General features: G+C 37.9%; 3 protein-coding genes across 4 annotated transcripts; 1 reads left to right on the top strand and 2 right to left on the bottom strand.

Annotated features, from left to right (window-relative positions):
* Nucleotides 1-428: 428 nt before the first annotated feature.
* On the bottom strand, nucleotides 429-9469 carry rexo2.L (RNA exonuclease 2 L homeolog). Its single transcript, NM_001095353.1, is given in 7 exon segments — nucleotides 429-1030; nucleotides 1428-1481; nucleotides 2610-2718; nucleotides 2959-3070; nucleotides 4590-4667; nucleotides 5795-5878; nucleotides 9289-9469. Coding segments are annotated over 7 exon segments (561 nt in total). The 5' UTR covers nucleotides 9334-9469; the 3' UTR covers nucleotides 429-951.
* A 4953-nt stretch (nucleotides 9470-14422) lies between these two features.
* On the bottom strand, nucleotides 14423-21092 carry rbm7.L (RNA binding motif protein 7 L homeolog). The gene is given in 5 exon segments (NM_001087346.1): nucleotides 14423-16104; nucleotides 16623-16725; nucleotides 19641-19737; nucleotides 20597-20759; nucleotides 20967-21092. Coding segments are annotated over 5 exon segments (756 nt in total). The 5' UTR covers nucleotides 21057-21092; the 3' UTR covers nucleotides 14423-15801.
* A 35-nt stretch (nucleotides 21093-21127) lies between these two features.
* On the top strand, nucleotides 21128-24599 carry LOC108696405 (piggyBac transposable element-derived protein 4-like). 2 transcript variants are annotated; one of them, XM_018225734.2, is made up of 2 exons: nucleotides 21128-21267; nucleotides 21584-24599. In XM_018225734.2, exon 2 carries the CDS (start codon nucleotides 22042-22044, stop codon nucleotides 23848-23850), a length of 1809 nt encoding a protein of 602 aa, XP_018081223.1. In that variant the 5' UTR covers nucleotides 21128-21267; nucleotides 21584-22041; the 3' UTR covers nucleotides 23851-24599. The 2 variants fall into 2 exon arrangements, with proteins under 2 accessions (XP_018081223.1, XP_018081222.1); XM_018225733.2 differs by lacking the exon at nucleotides 21128-21267 and adding an exon at nucleotides 21274-21500.
* The last annotated feature ends 1533 nt before the right edge of the window (nucleotides 24600-26132 follow it).

Here is a 26132-nt window from a genome sequence, read left to right as displayed (position 1 = left end):
ACCGGCACTGAGAAAAATAATAAAACAGTATTTGTGCTTTAAGAATCCATACCTACTGTTGCTAGACTACATCTCTCAACATGGGTTAACCCTGGTTATCATGCTGGACCTATGCGGAGAACTAGTATGCTGAGAAGTAGTTTAATTACATTTGGATGAGCAAAAGTTAACCATTTGCTGAGAACGTGCTTAAACCCTGTGTGAACTCCCCTTATACTAGTGAATATGTTTTTTCCACCAAAACTTGCAAGGGTAGGTCTGTGCAGGACCCAGAAATGGATTGATATTGTTAATGGATGAGTAAAAAAATATTTTGGACACATACTGATTGAGGCAGAACTGTACAAAGGTTTGATTATATTCAACTTATTGGCTTGCAATAATTCCTAATAAAGTTTTTAGTCTTTAAATAAAAACACAGCACAGTATTTTAATAAAGAAATGTAAAGTTTATTTGTTAATACAGTTTGAAAAACTTAAATGGAAGACAGCTGAACAAGCATTCATATCAATAGCTCATAATGCCACACAAACAACTTGGCAAATAATGTTCCATCTCATAGTGGAAAAATCCTCAAAATAGAAAATCCCCTACCAAATACTATCTGAACTGTTCACCAAACTAAATACCATTAACCATATCTCTCCATGTCACAGCAAGTGAGACAGAAGAAAGCGGCGTGTTGTGAAATTTCAACTTTTTTAAAGATACATTAGTAAAACTTTAAAGCCGTTTTAAAGAAACAGCCATAACTCAGGGCAAGGTTTAGCTCATGTAGGCGCATGAAAGCTTGTAGTTTTAAATAACCAAGCATGCAAGAAATGTAGTTTTCAGAAATCTTGCTGTTTGTGGTACCATATAAAATCAACAAAGATTCCGCCTCTTCGAGTCAGATGTTGGTCACAGACTCTGGCTTGGCTGCTTCTCCATTTTCTAATATCTTTCTTTTTTTAATCAGTTTTTGTCTTGAAAATGCTTTCCCTATAAAACTGCAGTTCCTTGATGCTCTCTCTGATATCATCCAGGGCTCTTTAAAAAACACCAATAAACAGTATTACTAATAAGGGTAATGCATTGATTTTCTTTACAAACACTAGACAAAGTAGCAGCTTGCAGTTATTAAAGCTATATTTATTATATCTGTAAATGAAAGCTCAGGGATTCATAATTATACAGCCAATTACTACCACAGCAAGTAGGTGTCTGTGCATAGGCAGTTAGGAGCGCTCAAAACCTCTAAAAGCAGAATATTTTTGTAAACTGCAAAATGACAGAAGCCATTTGTTTTATGTTTGGATTTAGATCCCCTTTTTGTAACATACACACGTTTCACATTTCTATATCATGCAGAGTAGTCTCATAGCTGCTGACCAGACATGACAGAGGTTACATAACTTGTGTGTGTATGAAAGCTAACGTCACTTACCTATGTGAAGCTGCCTTTTTAGGAGCAAGTCCATATTCTACAGGGTGCCAGCGTCTGAACAAAATAAAGATTAACTGTATGAGAGAAACGCTCTACTGTAATAAAATTTACTGAACACAGATTTAATAAAGAGCGGCCATTATAATGGAAGATTCAGGTGACATATACCAAGACCACTGTCATTTCAGTAAGAAGGCCTTTAATCTCAATTATGTATGCAGTTATTAAGAAGACTGCAGTGATGAAGCTATTCAATTCTGCTGAATTGTGCTTTATATAGGGAGTATTAGTGTTCATTACATATTTAATTCACCTTAACGTTGCTTGACTGTTTCCATATATTAGTCATTTATTATATACAGATCCCACTCAGTGGTCAAATACAATCATACCGAATAATGTAATTTGCCTAAACAAGATTGGTTACCGTGCACTATTTAGACTGTTCAAGCTGACTCAAGAATGAAAAGAAAGATTAATATTTAAGCCAGAGCTTAAGTGCAAGATTGAAGCTTGAAAAACTATGGGTAAATCACAATGCTTTAGTGAAATAAAGACCAAGACATAAAAAGAAGATGACCCCAATCATTACAGCTCCCACTCAGAAAATGGAGAGAGCTAAAAGGGGGTGGGGTCCTGTTTCGAGTCCAGGTAATTAAATGCATACCATAGGCTAATGTAACAGGGAGGGTGTAGAACATAGTTCAGTAATTTTTGGATTCAGCTGAATACCAAATCCTCCATGAAAGATTTGGGGCAAATGCAGAATGAACTCCCTAATTTGTATATTTACATGTAATAAAATTGCATCAATCGTGACCAAAAAATTGCCACAGTCTGTTGTTCAGGGCTTTAACAATCACATAATTTAAGGGTTGGAATGCTGGATTCAGTCAATTCCAAGTATACAGTGACTGGAAAGGGTTCACAGTAATCTTATCATATTAACAGATTGATGGATTAGAATATTCAATTCTCCCAAAGTTGTGTTTCCAAGCACAACAACTACTCTGAATCAACTCACTCCCTGACGCTCACACAGACTGACAAAGATTCCTGGCTCAACACCAGCGTTTGTAAACTTTGTAGATATAAGCACAAACATCTGTCTTTAATCACCGATAAGAGAAAAACATATTGCGGTGAAGAAAAATGAAAAACTCATTGCAGAAATAATAATACCTGCACAATTCTTTCACAGTGCTCACATCAATGATCCGGTAATGTAAGTGTCTCATAAACCGTGGCATATATTTATCCAGAAATTTCTTATCTGCATGCACTGAATTTCCTAAGAGGATAAAAATGACATTTTAATTTAAAAACAATTTAAAAGGAGTGTCTGTAATTAGGGATATATATGTATAAATAGCACAACAGATACAGGCTATGCGAGAAATGTGACATTAATAAGAGCCATTACAAACACATATGCCCTACACAATACTACAGTCCAGTGATCACGTACATAAAATGAACCACAATTGTGCAACTCAACCAGAATTATGCTTCAGGAACACAGAGTTCTTACCTGCTAATGGGCAGACTCCCGGAGGTGTGTGTTGCCTGATGAATGAAAGAAATTCATACTCAGCTTGTTGTAATGTTATTCGACTCTCTCTGACTGCTTGGGTAAGACCAGACTGAAAGAAAAGAAGGAAAATAAGCATGTATTTAACTGCAGATAATACAAGTATGAGATTTATTACACCTTAAAGGGATAGTAATGTAGACAGTGGTATTCTAAGACAAGTGGTCTTTAAAGTTTTTATTTATTGAAGTTTTTGAAAACTTTTTGTTTTGTTCAGCAGCTTTCCAATCTGGAATTTCATCAGTTAGCTACTTGCTAGGGTGTCAATCACCCTAGCAACTAGGGATGCACCGAATCAAGGATTCAGTTCAGGATTATGCCTTTTCAGCAGGATATGGCCAAATCTAAGTGCCTGGCCGAACTGAATCCGAATCCATAAAATCATGTGACTTTTCATCATACAAACAAGGAAGTCAATTTTTTGTTTACTGCAAACGGTTCTCTTTCTCCCTTGTTTCCCTAATTTACCTATTCAAATTAGCATTCAGATTCAATTCAGTATTTGGCTGAATCGCTCACAAAGTATTCGGCAAGTTCTAAAATAGTCGATTCAGTGCACCCCTACTAGTAACGTGGTAGTAGTTTAAAAGAAGACTTGAAAATGAACAGAAGAGGGCCTGGATAGTGCTACAATTAACGCAAACTACACTACTTAGCAAAAACTAGTTTTGTATTTTAGATGTCAGGATGCACAAACGAATGGAACAAAAAACTGCAGTCAAAAACTGCAGTCATATCTTGTGTGGTCACTCATACACTTTCCGCCAGTTCAGCCCATGGCAAATCGCATAGAGATTGTACCCGACTAGCCTGTGTATACCTGCCTTAACTCAGTAATAGTAGAAAATAAACAAATTCCCCTTAGAACCTTCACTATTTTCCCAACATGTAGCATTCTATAAAATTGTGCAGTTAAATCCAGGATATAGTTATATATAAAAGTCAAAAACAGATTTTTTTATTTTATAAGTCAAAACAAGGCATTTCCGTTATCCAAGGAAAGTGCTGCCAATCGGTATAATGAATATTCTAAACTTTAATCAACATTGCAAAACTAATAACATCAATAATGTACAGAGAACATCTTGAAGAATATATCTTGAATATATCTTGGCAGCAACACACTTATTTGTGTTAGAAAGACTTTCACCTGGCTCAGGTGTACCAGGAGCCAGGCATTGAATCTAAAGACCTTCTCTTATCTGGGTCCTTTAGCCCATGTTTCTGCCTTCACAGCTGCAAGGGAGCTTCCCTAGCACTCTAAGCATGCATATAAAGAGTCTCATACCTAGAAAGATTATCTTCCAAACAGCATACTAGCTCCAGAGACACTATGAATGTGAAGGCAGAAAGCTAAATTATGTGAAGTAAACTAAAAAAATATATTTACAATACAGAGGGGCAGAGCTGGAGGAGGATAACCTGTACCCAAATATTTACATTTTATTGTTGGGTTAGCAATAAAAACACTAGCATGCAATTTATGATTCAAATGATTTTTTTTTCAAAATATTTTATTAAAATCACATTCCTCTACAAATCTGTTTATGAACCACTAGATAAAAACTCACCTTCCCATGGTGCTCTTTGCACCAGTCAGACATGCCGTCCAATAGTTCATCTGGCTGCTTAATAATCAAATTAGGACCCTGTCATTGTAAGAAAAAAAAAATACAATGTATATGTTGATCCAAATTATGGAAAGACTCCTTATCAGGAAACCCCCAAGTCCCAAGCATTCTGTATAATACATTCTAAGCCAGTATGAAAATAGAAACCAAATATAGATATTTAAATTAATATACATGCATGTAAAACAATGTATTGTAGCTAGCCATTAGTTCTTAACCTGTATCCTGCAAATCCCACAATTTACTGCAATGCATTGTAGCTAGTGAACTGATCGACGTTCCCTATCTCTATGCAGACAGAACAGACAAAGTTCCGCTGAAGGCTTTTCAACTGTGTTGACACCAATCTGGTCATGTCCAAGATCACCCAAGGCCTCTCTACTACCTGTGTATAACCTGGGCATCATTGGCAACATAGGACACTACTGACACAGAAATGGACAAGCATAGCTTTCAGGTGTAATACACATAGGTATTGAGTAGTCTTTACATCAATCCTATGGAGTAGGTACAAAACTTAAGGGGGACGCCACACAAACATAACAAACTTTTTGAAAAGTAAAGATAATTTCAAGCAACTTTGCAATATACATCAATTAAAAAATATGCAGACTTTCACGATTTTTAACGGTTTGGAACAGTTCCCTAAACCTAGCTCCCTGCTCTCCTGCTGATCTGTCTGACTACTTTGCTGAGCTGGCTGACTTCTGTTACTTTGTATCAACAGCCAGCTGTCCTCAGCCTGCATCCTCCAAACCCCCAATTCCCTGCACATGTAATTTCAATAAGGAACGGCACATCATAGTGCAATGCATTGTGGGTTATGTAGTTCCTGCATGCTGTCTGTAACCTGTGGAGAAGTTGTTACAATTTGTGACATCAGGGTTTAGTCTCCCCTTCCCTGCCAGGATTTCAAATGATGCAGAAAGACAACTGTTAACCAGCTGGATTTCAGCATAGAAAACTGCATTTATTCATACTTTTTGAAGAAACAGGTAACTATATGGTTATATTAAGGGTTTCTGTGTTATGTGGGCCTCTTTATTAAATTTTAGTTTGGAAGCCAGAGTTCCCCTTTAAGATCTAGTGTAGAGGCTCATAGCACAGCAGATTTTCTAAAGAAAATTAAATAAGAGGTGCCTTACTTCTGCCAGAATATCAAGATTAGAATCAGTTATGAGGCATGCCATCTCAATGATCTCGTCCTTCTCGATATCTAGGCCAGTCATCTGTAGAAAAATTACAAACATATTAAAAAATAAACTGAGAGTCTGGACTGTGTAGGAGGTCCACAGGTAATCAAGTAGGCTGAGGGTGGCTATGAAACAGACCCAAGCAGGGTTCTATTGTGGTCACCCGTTTATTTTTAAAGACCATTAGCCAATCTCACCTAAAAACATTATAGCCTTCATAAGTGCTTTGTGGCAGCAACAATTAGTTTTAAAACATCTTCCCCCATATGCCAAAGAAAGAACAGCATTCTGCCATTGGCTATTATTAAAGGGTTTGGTCAACTTTTTTAGCTTTTTATTCAGCAGCTCTCCAGTTTGCAATTTCAGCAATCTGGTTGCTAAAGTCCAAATTACCCTAGCAACCATGCATTGATTTTAAGAAGAGACTGGAATATGAATAGAAGAAGGCCTGAATAGAAAGGTGAGTAATAAAATGTAACAATAACAATACATTTGTAGCCTAACAGAGCATGTTTATTAGATGGGGGTCCAGTTTGCAATTTCAGTCTGGTTGCTAGGGTCTGAATTAATCTAGTAACCATACATTGATTTGAATAAGAGACTGTAATTGAATAGGAGAAGATCTGAATAGAAAGATGAGTAATAAAAAGTAGATATAACAATAAATCTGTAGCTTTACAGAGCATTTGTTTTTCAGTTAGTCACCCCCATTTGAAAGTTGGAAAGAGTCAGAAGAAATAGGCAAATAACTATAACAAATAAATAATGAAGACCTATTGAAAAGTTGCTTAGAATTAGCCATTTTATAATATACTTACCCCTTATGTAATAAAAGGCACAAAAGTTGCCCAAGAGCAGTAACCCATAGCAACCAATAAGATGTTTGCTTTTAAACAGGTGACCAGTAAATGCTACCTGCTGATAGGTTGTTATAGGTTAATGCTGCTGGGCAAGCTTTTATTACATAACCCCCTTAAAGGGGGACCAGCAGATTAAGGAGGCAGCACCCCACATGGAACATTTGTTGTCAGATAATTTGCATTTAACCCTTGGAGTATAAAACATTTGTATTTGACCTTCAGAGTATTTGGACTTTGTTATTTGTGTGCATTTTTTCTTGTTTCTACACATAATTGACTTAAACCAGTTAGTGCCCCCTTTTCTCTTATATACATAGGTTAATTATATAACGTACCACATTTCCCCAAATGCTGATGTTTCAACTGCCAAAAAGCCAAGGAAATATGCACTAAAAAGAACACTTGCAAAGAGGGGAACAGGACCTGTATCAGCTGAGAAAAAGCCCTGTTTAAAGTCAGCATTGTGGGTGTCAGAATTGGGGCGGCTGTTAGATTATTATGTTTTCAATTTAGGGGAGTTTATTGACCATTGACCCTAAAAAAAGACTGAAGAGGTAATATCTGTAAGATGTCCAGCGGCTGAAAGTAAATCATCACAATGTTGTTTTTTTAGCTTGCTCTATGATGCAAATTTTAAGGCACCCAGTAGGTAAAGGGTTAAACAACTCAATGCCATACTCCAGTTAATCCTAGCAATTTTATAAAGTCTAATAAAGCAGAGTTAGGATACAGGGCTGTTATGTGGCTGTCCATAGTCAACAGAACTCTGTCTCTTTGACATTAGACCCCCTTTTCAAATTAGTACAATGAATCGAGGTTATTCTTATTATGTTAAAGATGTTTATTTATTGTACTAAAATTGACAAATTCTAAAACAAAATGTAAAGTCACATTTTACTTCCTGGTTTAGACGAGTACAGTCAAAAGAAATCAGCAGTCCACGAGAGGCCCTCTGTATAAACAAGTCCCTCCCTTTCGCCTGCTGAAGCCTGTTAGGCTGAGATAAGGGGCAGCCTGTACTGTACAGAGGACATCTCAGTGCACTGCTGATTTATTCTGAAAAGGGAAGTAGAATGTGACTCTAGTTTAATTTTTTTTTTCCAGATGCTCTATTTAATACAAGAAATATGAAAATACATACATCCCTTATTAAAACAATAAGCAAAAAGTATGTACAGTGAAACCCCTATTCATTGAACAAATTTTAAAAAGAGGGGTATACTGCGCTAATACTTAGCGTTAAGTATGTTGTAGAATGACCAGTTCTAAACAACAATTGTTCTTACAGTATTTTTTATTGCAGTTTTTTATGCATTTGACGCATTCCAGCTTAAAATTCTTTCTGGTTGTTGAGGGTCACCGACCCCAGCAACCAAAAAACTTTTGTTAATGCTCATCTTTACAGGTAAATGCCCAACGGCAACTATAAGTCTGGGAGTCTGTAGCGATCAAAAGATTGTGATATGGACAAGAGTGCACGATCAGAGGGAGTAGTAAGGCAATGGAGACAACACAGAACAAATGGTTCACGTGGCAGAGGCATTGCTATCATGTTGCCATGCAATCTATTTTCAAGGGGTATTTGAATTCACCCCATTTTCAATCTCAAGTGCAGAAAACATAGGAGAGCAGTCAACAGACCATCAATGGGAGATGGAAGATGAAGGCATATTTAATTGAAACAGTCACTCCATAATCCAGGAATAGGATTTATGGTGTTCAAAGAGATGAAGAAGGACAATAAAGTCTACAGCCACACATATAGACCAGTAAGACTGAGATTCAAAATAGGCCCAGGCATTTATAGTATACAGAGGCTCAAACAGCCTGGGCTGTGTCCTCAATGTAATAAAAATGTATTTTAACAGATGATGCTGTTCTTTTGTAACTGAATTAAAGATGTCAATCAATCTGAGGGTAGGTGGGTGACACGGGCTACTGTAATTTTAAGACTATTGTGTTTACCTAATAAAGCTATACCATATAGTGGCCATCATTTATATGAAAGCTTTACAGGACAGGGACTCCAACCTTTTGTCTCCTTCACACTAAGCACGTCATCTTTATTGTAACTGGACTTTGTATTTTGTACTCATTTGTATTTATTATTGCGATGACCCACTTTGTTCTACTGTACAGTGTTTCACTCACAAGTTTCACTACACAAATACAAATGTACACACATACATCAGGACTAGGAAGCTATTGAGGGCAGCAACATGCCCCCCACATTATCATATAAGGGGTACACACATGAAGGAAGTCAAGGCACATATAATAATACGTCATGGGCTAATTCTACACGAACATGGCTTTATTTACTCGACAGAATGTTGCAATTAAGCAGAGTCTATACTGTCATAAAGGAGCCCGCATCCCTAACCCCTATCATGCTGGATAATGTCGTAATGCTCAGTATGACGCGTCACAAATGTCTTAACACCCAGTGACATTGTCGTTGCAACCGCTCCCCCCACGTCACAACTGAAAGTATTGCGCAAGGCTTCAAAGATGGGATCCCAAAGTTACGTCCAAACCGCTATGTAATTAAAGTGCGCCCAATTCTTTCATTAGTTACAGAATTACCTCCAAGTCCACCCACACCATCCGTTGGCCCATGTCCTTCGCCATGTTCCAAACACTACGGGACTTGTAAGCTATTTTCCCGCTTGCAACCTGCGACAACTGCTTAACAACTGCTGCACCCACAAACCGTCCAGCATGCAACATGCCAAAACTGCAGCTGCCGGCTCGGCCGCAAAGCAGCACTGACACGTCACGACACAATCTTCTTTCCAAGCCTCAGTCTGAAAGTTCCCTGCTCTGATTGGCTTATTTCTTTGTCCTAAACCTGACGCTTGAGCTGCGTTTTATTGTTCATCATTTTACAGAACATTATTGTAAGGTTTAAAGCAGAATCTGTCTGTTGCTTTTCGACAACTCATGTCTCCTGTGCAGGAAAATGATGCTAAATGGTGGGAGTTGTTGAAAACCAAGGCCACAGAAAATTGAATTGTACCCGACTGTTCTGCAAAGGGAATGTGATTTCACAACTAATATCGTTTAGTGTTATTAGTATGTGATACAAATAATAAATTGATCTTTTACTAGGAGTGGACCAAATAGTCGTTTTTTACATCATTCTTAACCTACTGCATGTAGGCCTATTTTTCAGCATGGGCAAAATAAGTAGCAATTATATATTATGCCTATACTTTAATTAAAGAATGCATATGATATTTGTTGGTTATTTCTATAATAACACTATTTTATTATGATGTTATTTTAATGTTATTATATATTGTGTTATTCTCTTAATACTCCATTCTCCATTAGTTGAACTAGAGATACAGGGCTCTGTGTAAACAACACCTCCCTCCACCCTTTTTGGGTAAAGGCACACCTGGCAATTCGGGGAGATTAAGTCATCTGGCGACTAATTGTCTCTTCTTTGGGGCACCTAAACTCCCGAACGGCTTCCCCCTGTCTTGTGCCGGCTATAATGAAAAGTCGCCTACGGCATGGCACACGCGTCGCTTCGTATTCCTAAGTCACCCGAAGTTTCCTTGTGAGGCAACTTTGAGCGACTTCGGAATACGAAGCGGCGCGTGTGCCATGCCGCAGGCGACTTTTCATTATAGTCGGCACAAGAAGGGGAAGCTGTTCGGGGAGATTAGTCAAGGCGATTAGTCGCCAGGCAACTGAATCTCCCCGAATCTGCAGGTGTGCCCTTACCCTTAGGGTGGTGGCAGAGGGGGGATTAGTCGCCCAGTGACAAATCTTCTCTACTGCGGGCGACTAATCTCCACATATGCCTTCCTGCTAGCAAGAATAGAATCGGGATGCTTCGGATTTACAAAGTGGAAACTCCAGGAAGATTAGTCGCCCGCGGTAAAGAAGATTTGTCGCTAGGCGCCTAATCTCCCCGTCTGTCACCACCTTTATTGTAACTGTTTTGTCTTACAGGTAATAAGCAGGAGTCCATTGTGTAGAGCAGTGATCCCCAACCAGTAGCTCACGAGCAACATGCTGCTAACCACCCCTTGGATGTTGCTCCCAGTGGCCTCAAAGCAGGTGATTATTTTTGAATTCCAGGCTTGGAGGCAAGTGTTGGTTGCATAAAAACCAAGGGGCAGATTTATCAAAGGTCAAAGTGAATTTTCGAATGTAAAAAATCGAATTTTGAGCTATTTTTTGTGTATTTTTGAAAAAAAATAATTGAATATCGAAATGTATCATGTACTGTCTCTTTAAAAATGTGACATCTAAAACTGCCAAATTGCTGTTTTAGCCTATAGGGGGCCTTCTACAACCTATTTGGAGTCAATTGGTGGACTTTTTTGGAAAAATGTCGATTCAAATTCGATTGAATACGCTATTCCTTCAATTCGTACAATTCTAATTCGGCCGAAAATGGACCTATTCGACCAAAAAAAACTTTGACTTAATTTCGGTTGGTCTTTTTGAATTTCTACGTTTTTTGATAAATATGCCCCTAAGTGTACTGCCAAACAGAGCCTCCTGTAGGCTGATTTTCCACATAGGGGCTACCAAATAGCCAATCACAGCCCTTATTTGGCACCCCAGGAAGTTTTTGTATGCCTTTGTTGCTCCCCAACTCTTATTTTTGAATGTGACTCACGGGTAAAAAAGGTTAGGGATCCCTGGTGTAGAGGGATTTAGTTTCTCTGCACAAGCCCTGTTAATTGAACTCCTGTTAAACAAGGAGCCTTTAATGTAGCCTCACTTTTGCAGTCTGAAGATGACCATACACAAATCTGTCTGCCACTCGCTAGCCACTCATGCCGGGTAGTTAAGATTGTGGCTTGCGGAATTCTTTCAGCTATAAAAGAAGCAGACCCTGCAACCCAGACCTCATGTTATCCCCAGAGTTCTCTTGCAGGTTGCATCTAAAGCTGGCCATAGATGCAAAGATCCGATCATATGAATCATTGTACGATCGGACTTCCCCATCTCCCGACCTGCCACTAACCATTCAGATCAAATAAAGTAGTTAAAGAACAGATCAGCCAATGTTCTGCCCCTGACAGCAATCGTACGAAAGTTATGTCGGACAAAAGCTGGTCACAGTCTCTGTTAAATATTGGGTATTGGAAAAATGGTTATATTCCAGTATTGATTAAGTTTGAATATGTTTCATTTGTGCACTCATGACTTGTCATTCACACATCTTTCACACAATGGTTCCCATACTCCATTTGTTCCTCAAGTCTGGAGGGATTAGGTTACAATTAACATATGGAATTTATGGGAAGGCTGGGGGAGGTGTATCCCACAGGTTTTGAATATATCCCTGGACAAAGAGAAGTTCTCTCTCTCACGCTCTCTCACACTGGACACACACACAAACACATACACAGACACACACTGACTCTCACATAATACAGACAAACACAAAACTTTTATACAACATATTGATACATACATATTATTTTGGTAGGCTGTCAATAGAGCATTTGACTGGCTAGGTATCTGTTAATTTGTATGTATTTTCTGTAACATTTTTTACACATTAAATATATTTAAATATCACCTTGGTGAGTGGTGTTTGTTGACCATAGAACTTATATAAATTATTTTAAAAAGACAGTAGTTTCTAACAGTCTCCCTCTGAAAATCGCACGAATACACGCAGAGATATCGTCAGCCGACAGAAATCTTTTAACCTGATCGACCGATCTCCGCCGGACGAAAAATGTTGGGACTCTCCACACACGGTCCGAAAATCGTACAAATCAGATATTTGCGTCTATGGCCAGCTTAAGCCATAACTTGTGGCCAGTGAATTGGACGCTAAAGGGATTATAATATAAACACTGTGTGCCACCGAAGTGATGCCTTTTCAACATAAATGCTGAGGAAATGGTGTTTGTCAATAGTTATTTGAAGAAGGGCAAAGAAAGATGAATACGTTTTAGTAAAAAAAAAAAAAAGATGGACAGAGTGCTACTTAAATAGCAAAAAGCAAATAGCACACAAGGATTTGTGCACAAAATAGAAAAATTTCTATTTTGATTATTTGATAATAAAAAGTCGCAAGCATTTGTTTTAAGATGGGGTCAGTGACCCCCATTTGAAAGCTGGAGTCAGAAGAAGAAGGCAAATAATTAAAAAAATATAAAAAATAATGAAGACCAATTGAAAAGTAGCTTAGAATTGGCCATTCTATAGCATACTAAAAATTAACTTAAAGGTGAAACACCCCTTTAAGAAGAGACCAAAATGGCCATCTACAAAGACAGCTGTTATGCATTCACTGAACTGGAAAAAAAATAAAAAACCTCGCTTTCTAGGAAATACATTTTTGAACGTGCATATGAATAGCCTGTCTCTAAGGGTAGGACTTCACGGGCGATTTCCTGCAATCCCATGGGCATGCGTCATGTCAGCAGAAATAAGGTAGGTAATATCATTGTCGGATGGTGTTACAGCATTGATCCTACACGACTGTCGGATGCAGACGCAGTGTGCAGCGTCTGCATCCGACAGTCCTGTCGCGTTGGATCAACGTGGAGTCCCACCCTTAGATGTACACAGAGATTTACATTTTACAACTGCTCGTACAATATCCATCCATTTGGCCAGTGAGCCAATACCATGTGGGTTGTGCTCATGTACTTTATGGCCACCCTCTAGAAATGCAAAAGTTGCTGCCCTAAAAAGTAATTTTTTTTTTTTTTTTATAACTATTAAAGCTATTTTTTTGCTTAATACAGGTCTCATTGACGGTTTACAATGGTTCATCAGGCTTTTCCCACCTACCATAATGGTAGAGCTCACACTTGAGTCTAATGAATAGTTGTACATTTAACCAGTCCCTGAGGGACACTTATTTCGAATAAAACCAACAACTTTTATAGGCAGAAAGGTCTAGAATAGAGGATTATTGCAAAATAAAAACTATATACAAAAACACAATATTAACATCAGATAAGATTTATTCTCACCAAATGTTCGAGAAATTACACAAAATGGGTCTTCAAAGTGGGACATTATGTAAAACAATTTGATGAAAACAAGTTACACTTTTTCCTTACAATAAAGGGGTACCATCTTTGGACCCTTAATCTGTAAATAATTATTCTCTGAAGAAATACTGTGCTCACTCCTGTATAAGGGTAGGACTACATAGAAGTTTTCGGCGTGATCTGACACACTGCGGCAAAACGCCTGCGACAAAAATAAGGTAAGTGAATGCATTGTCACAACGTTGATCCGAAGCAACACAACTGTCGGATGCAGACGCAGAGTGCAGGGTCTGCATCCAACAATCGTGTGACGTCGGATGAATGCTGTGACACCATGCGACAATGCATTCACTTACCTTATTTTTGTTGCAGCGCGTCGTATCGCTCCGAAAACTTCCATGTAGTCCTACCCTAGCCAATGACACACACTGCATAGGTAAATTTGCTTCATGCCATCCCATGCGTTTTGAATAGGAATAAATGTGCTATGCTTGTTATTACACATATGGTTCAGATTTCAGCTAAAAAATAAACACAATTGTTTTCTGTCTGAAATCCAACCCATCAGGGCAGTGACATACAGATTACACCTATTCCTATTTCTACACACATGGGGTTGGCCTTATCTTTCTCCATTGACATTTTTTATGCTGGCAAAGATAACTCGGTAAGTGCCACTACCCTAAGGGTGGCTTTATTATTACTAATTTGCAGGCTTTGTTTTTCTTTAATGGTGGCAAAATATAGTTGACATTACAAGAGGATATTAAGTTAACACCTTACATGGAAATCCATTTTACTAAATAATTAACAGGGTATGGCTTTTCTCTTGAAATTATTAAAAGAAAAAAGTTGTCTAAATATGCTTTACCTGAAATGATTTTGTGACATAGCATTTTCCTGAGTTACCCCGATCAGCCATATTAAAATATTTTTTTTGTCCCAACAATGCACAAAATAAACCTCTACAATGAATTCATACAAATTATCAATTAAAATTCAAAATGATTACAATAGAGGTTGCTTTCTCTGTAAAAATGGTGCTTCGAAAATTATTATTATTTTTGAAAAACACTTCTCATTAATGGTGTTTCAATACTGAATATTTAACACTTATTTTGTTACACTGTGAATTTGAGTGGGAACGTCAAATGTCAACATAAAATAGTTCCAATTCTTTTACTTGTAAAACAATAGCCAACTGCATATGAAAAATTGGCATACACTGGGAACATTTTGAAGTGGAAGAACACTTTAGTATCAAATACTTTGAAAAGAATTCAGCTTTCTAACCGTGGCATAAAAAAAATACAAATGTAAAATATTTGCTTCTCCTTAAGTGATTTTAATAAACCAGAGCGGTTATCAACTGCTATCCTGAGCTGAATTATACTGTTAAAATAAGTGAATATCCTGCTGGTGTAATAATCTGCTGGAATCTACATGTTAATCCAGATATAGACATATATTGTTACTTAGCTACTAAAAAAAATCTAAACCAAAATAAAACTTGCAAGTTACAAACCTTATTGGAATAATCTTAAACTCAGTTAAATGGAATATATCTGAGCAAGTCAAGGCTCTGTACCAACATCTTAAACATTTGTTTTGTATACTGCTTGATAAGGGCATATTTTAATTCCCATGGGTACAGAGCTCAAAACTATATTTATAACCAGTGTTTTTTTTTTTGTAAGACAACACAGCAAAAGATAAAGATATTCCATTTTTCACAAGCATGTGGGAACATCTAAAATAAATAAAAATCCTTTCCTGCAAACCGTGATATTATAACATCAGACCTTATGATATATACAAATTATTGCTCAGTACAAATATGATATGCCATTTTGTTGTACAACATTTTTTTTTCTTTTTTTGAGAGCTTAATTATCAAACAGGCTAGATGATGTAATATTGTCACTGGTAATGCAGGTTTTTAAAAATATTTTGTAAAAAGATTAAAACGAGAGGTGGTAAAATTAAACAACTGAAAAAACTTCTAATTTTTCAGTTTCATTTCCAAGATTGCTTCTGCTTTCAGTTAAGTATGGAACTTGTTTGAAAATGTTTGTTGTAAAGCAAAACTGAAATATATCTTCTTTCAAACTCAGTGTCTTGAAGACCGCCACCTGTTGTCATAGGCTCTATCTTCATAGTAGTGCTCCTCATGACGGCCCCTGTGGTGCGTCTCCCGGCTGTAATGGTGGCCATCACTCATATATGGATGAGAGCCATGCACTCTGTCTTTGCGCTGGGCAGAAGAAGAATCATATAGCCTTGAAGACTGCTGGGAACTTTGGCTGTACTTATCATAATGCGTTTGAGATGAAGGTGGAGAGTAGCTAGACTGTGATTGTGCTTGTGATCCTGTTCCATACCGAGACGACTGCTGCCACATAAAATTGTTTATCTGGAGAAAAAGGTTTAAAGAAAAAAAAAAAATTTAGAGTTAAGATTTTGCAACAAAACATCCTCACCCACTTTCTATCCATTACTCTGGGGTTTTTAGAAGATTATTTATAAAATTGTGAATTCTAACATTTCACCCATTGATAAATACACTTTTAAAATGCCACAGGAACATATAGAAAGAATTTTTCTGTGGTAAACCTTACATCTCACATTTTGATAAATCTGCCCCTAAATTTGTATAATTTCAACACACACGATATCAAGCAAATTGGACAGTTTTTTTTTAACAATGAAGTAGGAACTTGGAGAGTGGTGTTGCAGTTGACATAAGCTACTTGTATTTCCAATACTTTTAAAGCAGAGCTGCATAACCTAACCCTAAGCAAAAGAGTGTGAGGTACAATATAAGTAAAACAACTGATAAAATAATATCCGTAATATCTCATCGTTATGAGGATAACCAGCTATTTTATACCATGAGTGAAAAACCAACTTTAACATTAGAAGACCACTTACCACTGCTTGTCTCTGAAGGTTATCAGGTGAAGAAAATGATCTCTGTGAATTTTGAACAGGAGAGTGTCCAGGAGATTTTAGGTGATCTCCGTTTCTGTCATACCTGTAGGAAGAGAGATCATGCAGTTAAAATGTAAGTATTCTGATTCCCACAAGAAAATGTAATAGCAATTAAATGTATTTGAAAACATGTTATGAAAATCACAACAGAAAATTATGGATGTAAGAAATCCATTATTTTTTGGATTCTGTTAAATATTGAAATCATTTGGCCAAATGGCAAACCAACACCAATCCCAAATGTGCTTTTTTTCTCAAATTTGCAATTACACAGACATTTTGTTAAAGGGGACCCGTCACCCAAAAAAAACATTCCAAATCCTCAAGCAAAATGAACTTTAATTACACTATATAAATTATTTGGATCTTTTTCCTTCAGTCTGGGAATTCATAATTATAACAAGCAGGCAGGAGCCGTTTTGTGGACACTGTTAAGACAAGTCTTGCATCATCTCAGCATCTTGTTTGTGCACCAGAATGGGGGACCCGATGTCCATCCCCATGCCCTGGCTACACAATTAAACGGTAAAGAGAACGGGGGAATGTGTGGAGAGCAGTGACATCTAGGAAGTGCTGAATGGAAAGTGAAAGTAATTGTCTGCCCCGCCTCTATGCCACTGGCATAGAGGAGGGGCAGACAATAGTTGATTGACGGCTGAGATTTTTAAATGAGCTTACAACAGCTATGAATGCTTTAATAAAAAATAGAAATTGGATTTCATGTTTAATTTGAAAAGGACGTTTATTATGCAGATTTTTGTGTCTGGATGACAGGTCCACTTTAAATCCCTCTCATCTCCAACCTCACTCCCAGTTAGGTTAATAGTTGGACAAATGCATTACATTATAACAATTAAAAATCTGCCCCGTTTATATAGGGTAAATACCCACAGCCACCCATGTGAGGCAATATTTCTGTACCGAGAGAAATGGACACCAACTTTTTGCATTAATCAATAAAATCAAATGTGCACTGCCATAGGCAGGCATCGAGGCAGGGCAGGCAATTACTTTCACTTTTCATTCTGAACTCATTCTGCACCTAGATTTCAGTGCCCTCCTTATATTCCCCCTCCCTCCTCACCATCTAACTATGTAACCAGTGCATGGGCAAGGGCATCACTTGCCCGATTCTGGCACATTAACAAGACTTTGGCATGATGCAAAACATGTCTTAACAATAGTCTTTATATAATGGCTGCTGCCTACTTGCTGTGATGGAAAATTCCAAGACTGAAGGAAACAAGATTTTAAATAATTGATATATTGTAAGTAAAGCTTATTTTGCATTAAAATAGGTTTTGGAATTATTTCTTAGGGTGACCAGTCCCCTTTAAAAACACACTAAAGGGATTTTTTTTATCAAAAGTTGAGTTTTTAGACCGCCAATGAACTCCTAACTCGAATAGTTTCTAATTTAAGAAAAAACTTGAATCTGTGAGTATGGGGCTAACAACCTCGAAAACCTGAGCAAAACCCTCAGAAAGAAAAAAATGAACACCATGAAGGCTATTTTAATGGTTCAAGGGACCTCTGCCAACGACTTCAAAATGACCTTGACAGGTTTCAGATGGTGTATTTTTGGATTCGAGCCATTTCCAGGGTTGGAGTATAATAAATCTTGAAAAATTTAGGTTTTTTTTAACCCAAAAAAATGTTTTTTGACTCCAAGGTATCCTCGAAAACTCGAATTGTTTGTGGAAACAAGTCGAACTGTAATAAATCTGCCCCTAAATGACTGGAAATCATTAGGCAATTTGCCGTATTTGTACCTTTCACACTGCGAGTGTGATACAGTGCTTATAAAAAAAAAAAAAACTATTCACTTCCAGTGGACATTTTCCTGTATATTTTTTTCAAAACACAATTACAGTGGATTTAAAAATTTTTGCTGATCAACAGAAAATAAACGTCGATGTCACAAAGTTGTGACTCGTAAAACAACTGCCCAAACTCATATACTCTCTCCAATTATAGCCTAGTCTTGGCAGATTCACAGGCGTTCTATACTCTTTCCATTTCTTAATGAGTTATGTCAGTCACCTTTTCAGAATTTTTTTGTCCAAGGACTGTTTTTTTTACCTGCATTTTTTTTGCTTTTTAACACACGCTTAAATGCAGGTTGGCGCGCAACTAAAACACATTCGCTAATTGATTCCATTATATTCTGCCTGGTTGTACTCGTGAGTGTTCTGCATAGCATTTTACCCCATTTGCGTTTTATTGTGTTTGTTTAGACACAGCATGTTGGATTTACTTGCATTTGGCACATGTTCAGCTATCAATGGAACAGAGGGTAGTGTTTGGAAGGGAAAATAATGCACTTAGTTGTGTCAAAAATAAACACGTTTAAAAGCAATATATGCGCTTTTTGAGATTCAACATGCATTAAAAAGGAAAAAAAAAAAACCCTGAAAAAAGCACCCGTGTTTAAAAGCCCTTAATGGTATAGGTTATGTCACATTAGTGACTCAACAGAAGTTGGTGTTTTTTGTTCCACTTTCACTATGATGTGAAAAGTGATGTGATGTTTCTTGTTGATCAGTGCAATTTAAAAAAAAAAAAAAACCCTGAAACCACTATGATTCAATGTGCTTTGACAGTAAAACATGAAAACATCTATAGGCACAGTATAGATTACATTTCATATAAGGTAATATGTGATGTGTTTTGTTCTTAGAAAAGGAAATAATAGATGTAACTATAATACACTGCACCCCTTTCATCCAACCCTTAGGGCCAAATGTAATACCAATACTTGTGACAAAGTCCAAACAGGAAGCTTAGATAAAAAAAGTACAACAAAACTATTAATAGGTTTTGTATTAATCGTAGTTTTAATATTAAAAAGTTTACTCTTATACTCTTCCCCCAAAGCTTGGGTTTGTGGGGGGATATTGGGATATTAAACAAAAGAGACTGCAAGACACATTCCATGTTAAAAGTTTAAATTTTTACCTGCTTCCATTTGGTGATGAACCAGTTGGACTTCCATTGCCGTTAAAGTGTGTTGAATGAGGAGAATTATTGCCATCTTGTTGAATGTGTTTACTTCCTAAAATGAAAGCAGCAATAAATGCATATTCCTTTAAAGAGATACTGACATCAAAAAATAACCTTTTTTATTATCTATCATAAATTATTGCAAGAGGAGTGTTCTATTTTGTTACAATTTGTTATATGAGGACTATGCTACAATGTGTTCCATTATTGAAAGCTAAATTTGTAAGTTTTGTAAAAAGATTAAAAAGTGAGTCAGACTCACACTGATGCTCTGACTTTCAAAGAGAGCTACTAAAAAAACAGTAACACCTAAAAATTAAAGTGTTTTAAAGAAAAGTCAATATAATGTACTGTAGCTCTGGTAAAACAGGTGTGTTTGCTTCAAAAACACTACTATAGTTTATATATACGAGCTGCTGTGTAGCCACGGGGGCAGCCATTCAGTCACAGGATACACTGTTGATAACTGATACGTTCTGAAGAATCCCATTGTATACTACAGAGCTTATCTGTTTTCTGCTGTGTATCCTGTGCCTTTTCTCCTTTTTCAGCTTTGAATGGCTGCCCCATGGATACACAGCAGCTTGTTTATAAAACACTATATAAACTATGGTAGAATTTCTGAAGCAAATACACCAGTTTTACCAGTGCAGGGCAACACTACATTATAGTCATTATTTTAAAACACTTTCAGTTTTAGGTGTTATGTTCCCTATTCCTGTAATTTACGCTGGTTTCATGCAGTAGCCCAGCAAAGGTAAATTCTAGGTTTAACACTACAGTAAGATTGCCACTGAAGTGAATATCAAGGGTCAGCGGATTCTGGCAATTTTGTGGTTTGTATGACACATTTAAAATACAGTGGTAGCTTCTAATCTCATCAAGAAACATCAAGAGTATTGCTTGTGTACCTGATCTGTATTGTATTTTGAGAGGCCTTCCAAACAGTTTGATGCCATTTAGTAGACTCATTCCATAGGGAACAGACTCTTCGTGCTTGAAATTCACAAAAGCAAACTGCTTTGGTTTTCCATCTTTATCCTTTGGGATTTTAACACTAAATGCAGGGCCTGCCTGAAAGTAAAGCAACACGGTAGTCAGCAAAACAGAAATAATATAGGGGAATACATTCAGTCTGTTACTGTTGCACTGCAGTAAAGCAACTAGGACAAAAACGCACACCGGTTACACGTAGTGAAGTCGCAACATAACACAAGCCATAATGGTTGGGGATAAGAAGGGCTTCTACAAAGATGTTGAGGGAGAGCTGCCACGGCTAACCTGCAAAAATAACTCAAAAAGCAGCTCTTCTGTAGCTCGCGGGTCCAAATTCCCGACAAACAATGTCCTATCCGCCTCGGCCGCTCCCATTTCTCCAGAATTTCACGTATCGAAACTATCACTTGTGTACTTCCGGCTACTTTCTGTCTCGCACAACGTCATCAGCATGAAACCGGAAAGACTTAACGCCTTTCCTGTCGCTGCCAGTTATGCGTGGTGTGGGCGTGGCAAAGGAACCAATGGCTGATTTGAGCCTGTTTTGAATTGCGCGCTTCCAAATCTGCACTTCCGTGTTTCCCAGGTTTGTTTTCCTGACTCCAGTAAACAGGAATTTTGCTTCTGGATTATAGTATTTTCATTCGCAAGACAAGGTTCCCTATTACGTTCTCTGCACGTGCGTGATTGGATACTGCATTATAGCGAGTTAAATCGTAGCAGCTACTATAGGAGCCTGTGGGGATAAAGAACCAAAACGCACCGCATCGTTCAAGGGCTACATATGCAATCTGCAGATCATCTTATTCAAGCAGCAGTGTAGGATTATTATACGTTACTGTGACTGAGCCATTGGAAACAATAGGCACGTTTTGTTAATGTTTTTTTTTTTTTAATTTCAGGTGATCGCTGCCGTATTCACTCCTCAGCCTCGTGTCTTCTGGCTGGAGCTTGTTCATCTGGATTTGCCTGCCTTTCCTATTGAACATAAACCCACCACAGGAAAGCACAAGCATATTAGTTTGTCTTTTTCTTGCCACTTGTTGGCAGACTTTCCTACATTAACATTTATTTACAACGTTGCTAACTGTGCACACTTTTTTGCTTTTAATAGTTTTTTTTTTTTACCATTTTTTTAAGTTTGGTGATTTTAATTGTTCTTTTGGGCAGGTTATATATTTTATTTGTGTATAGGTCTTTTATACCGAGTTCGTTAAGGTGCAGTGAGTTTTTTTTCCATTAGCCAGCCTGATTAGTTATGTTGGTTAACTCTTAACTTGCTTACTTGGTTTATAAAAAGTTGCAGATCACTTTTTTCCCAGCTTCACTTTGCTTGTTGGTTTTTGCACTAGTGTATATAATGGCCAAAAAGATTTCAAGCACTGAAGAGGCTGATATGATGAATTCAAGCTCAGAGGAGTTTAATGATTACGATGTGGAGAGTGAGGACTTCGACTCAGAAACAGACTCATCTACAGATGATCCAGAGCTTGAAGATAGTAGCTGCATTAGTGCAGAGACTAGTTGTAGTGACACTGATATTGCTGACAAAGCAGAGGCTAGTTTGAGTGAAACCTGTGTTTTACATATAGAGGGAAAAGTAGCTGAGGATGAGGTCAGAAGTGCTGATGCATTTGTCGGAGGAGACGCTGCATGGGGTCCTCCCCAAAATTATTCCCCGGAGATTCCCCTATTCACTGCAGATCCTGGCATCAAGGTGAATACCAGTAATTTTGAGCTTGTGGACTACTTCTATGTCTTTGTTACAGAGGCTATCCTACAGGATATGGTCTGCTACACCAATTTATATGCTGAGCAGTATCTTTCTAGCCACCCATTACCCGAATATGCACAAGCTCAGGAATGGCATCCCACTAATATACATGAGATAAAAAGATTTCTGGCACTCACAATAGCAATGGGCCTCCACACAGGCAACACCTTGGCATCCTACTGGGATACCACTACGGTAATTTCCATCCCACTCTTTTCAGCCATAATGCCTATGAACCGTTATCAAGTTTTACTGCGGTTTCTTCATTTTAATGATAATGCTACAGCCACTCCCCCTAATGAGCCTGGTCATGACCAACTTCATAAATTGAGACCCCTTATTGAGAGCTTGTGTAAGCGCTTTGCAGAGGTGTACACTCCCTCCCAAAATCTTTGTGTAGATGAGTCCCATATGTTTTTTAAAGGGCTAAGGTTCCAACAGAACAGCCCAAGAAAGCGATCCTGCAATGGGATAAAATTTTACAAGCTCTGTGAAAGCAAGACCGGATACACCAGTAACTTTATGATTTATGAAGGAGCAGACTCCTCTTTAGATCCTCCAGGTTGTCCACTTGATTTTACGGTCGGTGACAAAATAGTTTGGGAGCTCCTAATACCCCTTCTGGGCCGAGGTTACCACATATATGTGGATAATTTCTATACAAGTATTCCCTTATTTAGGGCCCTACATAGTCTGGACACCCCAGCCTGTGGCATTGTAAGCCATATGAGAAAAGGCTTGCCCAAGACACTTTTGAATAAAAGTCTGAGGCCTGGAGAAACATATGGGCTAAGAAGCAGTGAGCTCCTGGCCATAAAACATTGTGACACCAAAACGGAATATATGCTGACAACAATCCATGATGAGTCTGTCATTGTAGAACAGAGAGCTGGCAATAGGCCCCCCAAAAGTAAGCCACTCTGTAGCAAAGAATACAATAAACATATTGGTGGTGTTAATAAAACTGAACAAATCCAGGAGTACGACGCCACCAGAAAAACAAAGTCCTGGTACAAAAAAGCAGCATTTTATATGATTCAAGTGGCTCTTTACAATTCATATGTTGTTTATAAGGCAGCAGTTCCAGGCCTCAAATTGTCCTTTTATAAATACCAACTGCAGCTGCTCCCTGCATTGTTGTTTGGAGATGTTGAGGAGGTACCAGATGTACCTGATAATGATAATGTTGCCAGAATGGTCGGGAAGCATTTTATCGATAACATTCCACCCACACTTAATAAAAAGTATGCCCAAAGAGCCTGCAAGGTGTGCCGCAAAAAGGGTGTTAGGCGAGATGTGAGGTACTATTGTCCAAAGTGCCCTAGCAAACCTGCCTTATGTTTTCAGCCTTGCTTTGAGCTTTACCATACTGTTGTACACTATCAAAATCTGTGAACACTGTAATGTGCTGGTAGATTAGGGCTCTCCGTATTTGTGGGTATTTAATCATTCGCCATATTTATAAAGTGGACTTGCTATGCTCTAGTTTTTCTATGCATGATTGAGAGCCTGCATTTGGCCCGGTGCCCGGTAAAAATGTTCAGTCAAGATGTGCCATACTATTGCCCAGATTGCTATACAGGTATAGGACCTATTCTCCAGAATGTTCTGGATCTGGAGTTTTGTGGATAAATGTATTTCTGTCATTTGGATCTTCATAAGTTATCTGCTAAAAATGTATTTAAAGGATAACTCAACCCCACAATTAAGAAAAGCCCCTACCTACTAAGCTGTATGGTTCCCCTCCCTTCTCCCCCCCCCCCAATACTTCAACAAATGTCCCTCAAATATTTCTCTTAGTATCCGTGCAGAGTAAGTGCAGTGGAGCTTGTGGGCACCATCTTCTGGATCTTTGGATTTATTTGGGTCCGCTTTGGCAATTTCCGTCACTTTTGGCGCATGCGCTGTCGGTACAAACCGGAAGACTGCACAAACTACGCATGCACCAATGCAGTGTTCTATTACAGATGAAGACCGGTGATCCGGAAGAGGGCGCCCACAAGCTCCACTGCGCTTACTCTGCACTGTTAGGTGAGAAATATTTTAGGGACATTTTCAAGGCTATTGAAGTATGAGGGAGGGGGGTCTATCTAGCTTAGAAGGTATGGGCTTTTCTTTATTGGGAGGATGAGTTCTCCTTTAAAGATTAAATTAACCCAATAGGATTGTTGTGCCTCCAGTAGGATCATATTTTAGTTGGGTTCAAGTACAAGGTACTGTTTTATTATTACAGAGAAAAGGCAAATATGTTTCAAAATGTTTATTTTACTATAGTGGAGTTTATAGGAAATTACCTTCCAGTTGTTCAGTTTCAGGATAACTCATCGCATAACTGTGGCAAGCTCCCATTATGTTTCCAGCCATGCACTGAGCTTTACAATTCTAAATGAATGCTGTGGCTTGCTTGAATATTACTGGATCCATGAGTGGTGTAGGTATTATTTGTAAAGTTGTATTAGCATGCTGTAGGGTTTTTGCACAGAATCTAAAACATGGTGTGCTGGAAGTTTTTGTGGCTGTTTGGCTTTCTACTTACCATATACATACACTTTTTTGCAAAAATGGAGTTGCCCCATGAGGGGGGCACAATCAAAGCTCACCACAAAGAAACCTATGAGATTTTTACAAGCCTATTTATCAATAGGTTCAAATTAGAGTTCACTATTTCATAAATACACTTCTAAAAATCTCTTAGGAATGAATAGAAAGTTGGTGGGGGGTTTTCTTGGTGTGCTCTTATTTCACACTTTGATAAATCTGACCCTAGGTGTTTGTGTGTACAGGTTACAAGATGAATGATTTTTTTGTTTTTTTTTTTGGCCTCATATATTTAAACTAGAAGAACAGGCAGACAAAATGCTAAGAGGCCAACAAGGCCTATGATTTAACTCGTGCTGTGTGATGAGTTTTTATTTCTTTAAAATCTTTTAGAATGGTTATTAAGGATAGAGTGGGAATTCAGTTTTAGATAAAATTGTGATTGGCACACTCAAAGTTTTTGTGCACGAGACACTGAATATTTATGCTGTTGTTAGGTTAGGCCAAGTGTTTCCTCTGATTATGGATAACTCTTGTGCTAAGGGCCTAACTGATCGAGGTGCTTAGTTGACCAACAGGGCACATAATCAAACTTGTGGTGTGTGATGAATCCACAAAAACAACTTCTGATGTCACAAGCTTTATTACTGACACCTCATAATTGTCTGTATTTTCAAACAGATATAGCTATATGTTTCTGTTTATGCTTTGAGCTTTATCATACCATCTTCAGAAAGTATTGTCTGCTCATAGATTAGGACACCACTGTGGGTGGTGTAGGTGTTCAGAATGACTGTAAAGTTGTGTTGGCATGCTTTAGGATTTTTTACACAGGAACCCAGGAAAATGTATGGTGTGTCGGCACATTGGAGGCAGTTTGGATTAGGTAATTTACATTCAGCTTTCTGCAAACCAGTTTGTTGTTGTTCTCAAAGTTTGTGTTTTCTAAACTGGGCCTGCTTACTACTAAAGTTCTAAAATGAATGTGCTATGGGCATAGCTGCCTGTACTAGGTTATTGATAGAAACCATGATTGAAATAGTGGTGGAGTCCATGAGATTATATAATCTCTCCTGTTTTGATTTAATCATAAACCTGTCTTTCAGTGCAGTCACAGAAGTTACCTGTATTCCAGGCCA

The sequence above is a fragment of the Xenopus laevis genome, chromosome 7L, assembly GCF_017654675.1.
Source record: "Xenopus laevis strain J_2021 chromosome 7L, Xenopus_laevis_v10.1, whole genome shotgun sequence".
Lineage (NCBI taxonomy): Eukaryota > Metazoa > Chordata > Amphibia > Anura > Pipidae > Xenopus > Xenopus laevis.
Note: the sequence above shows the minus strand (reverse complement) of the source record. Positions and strands in the feature narration are given on the sequence as shown.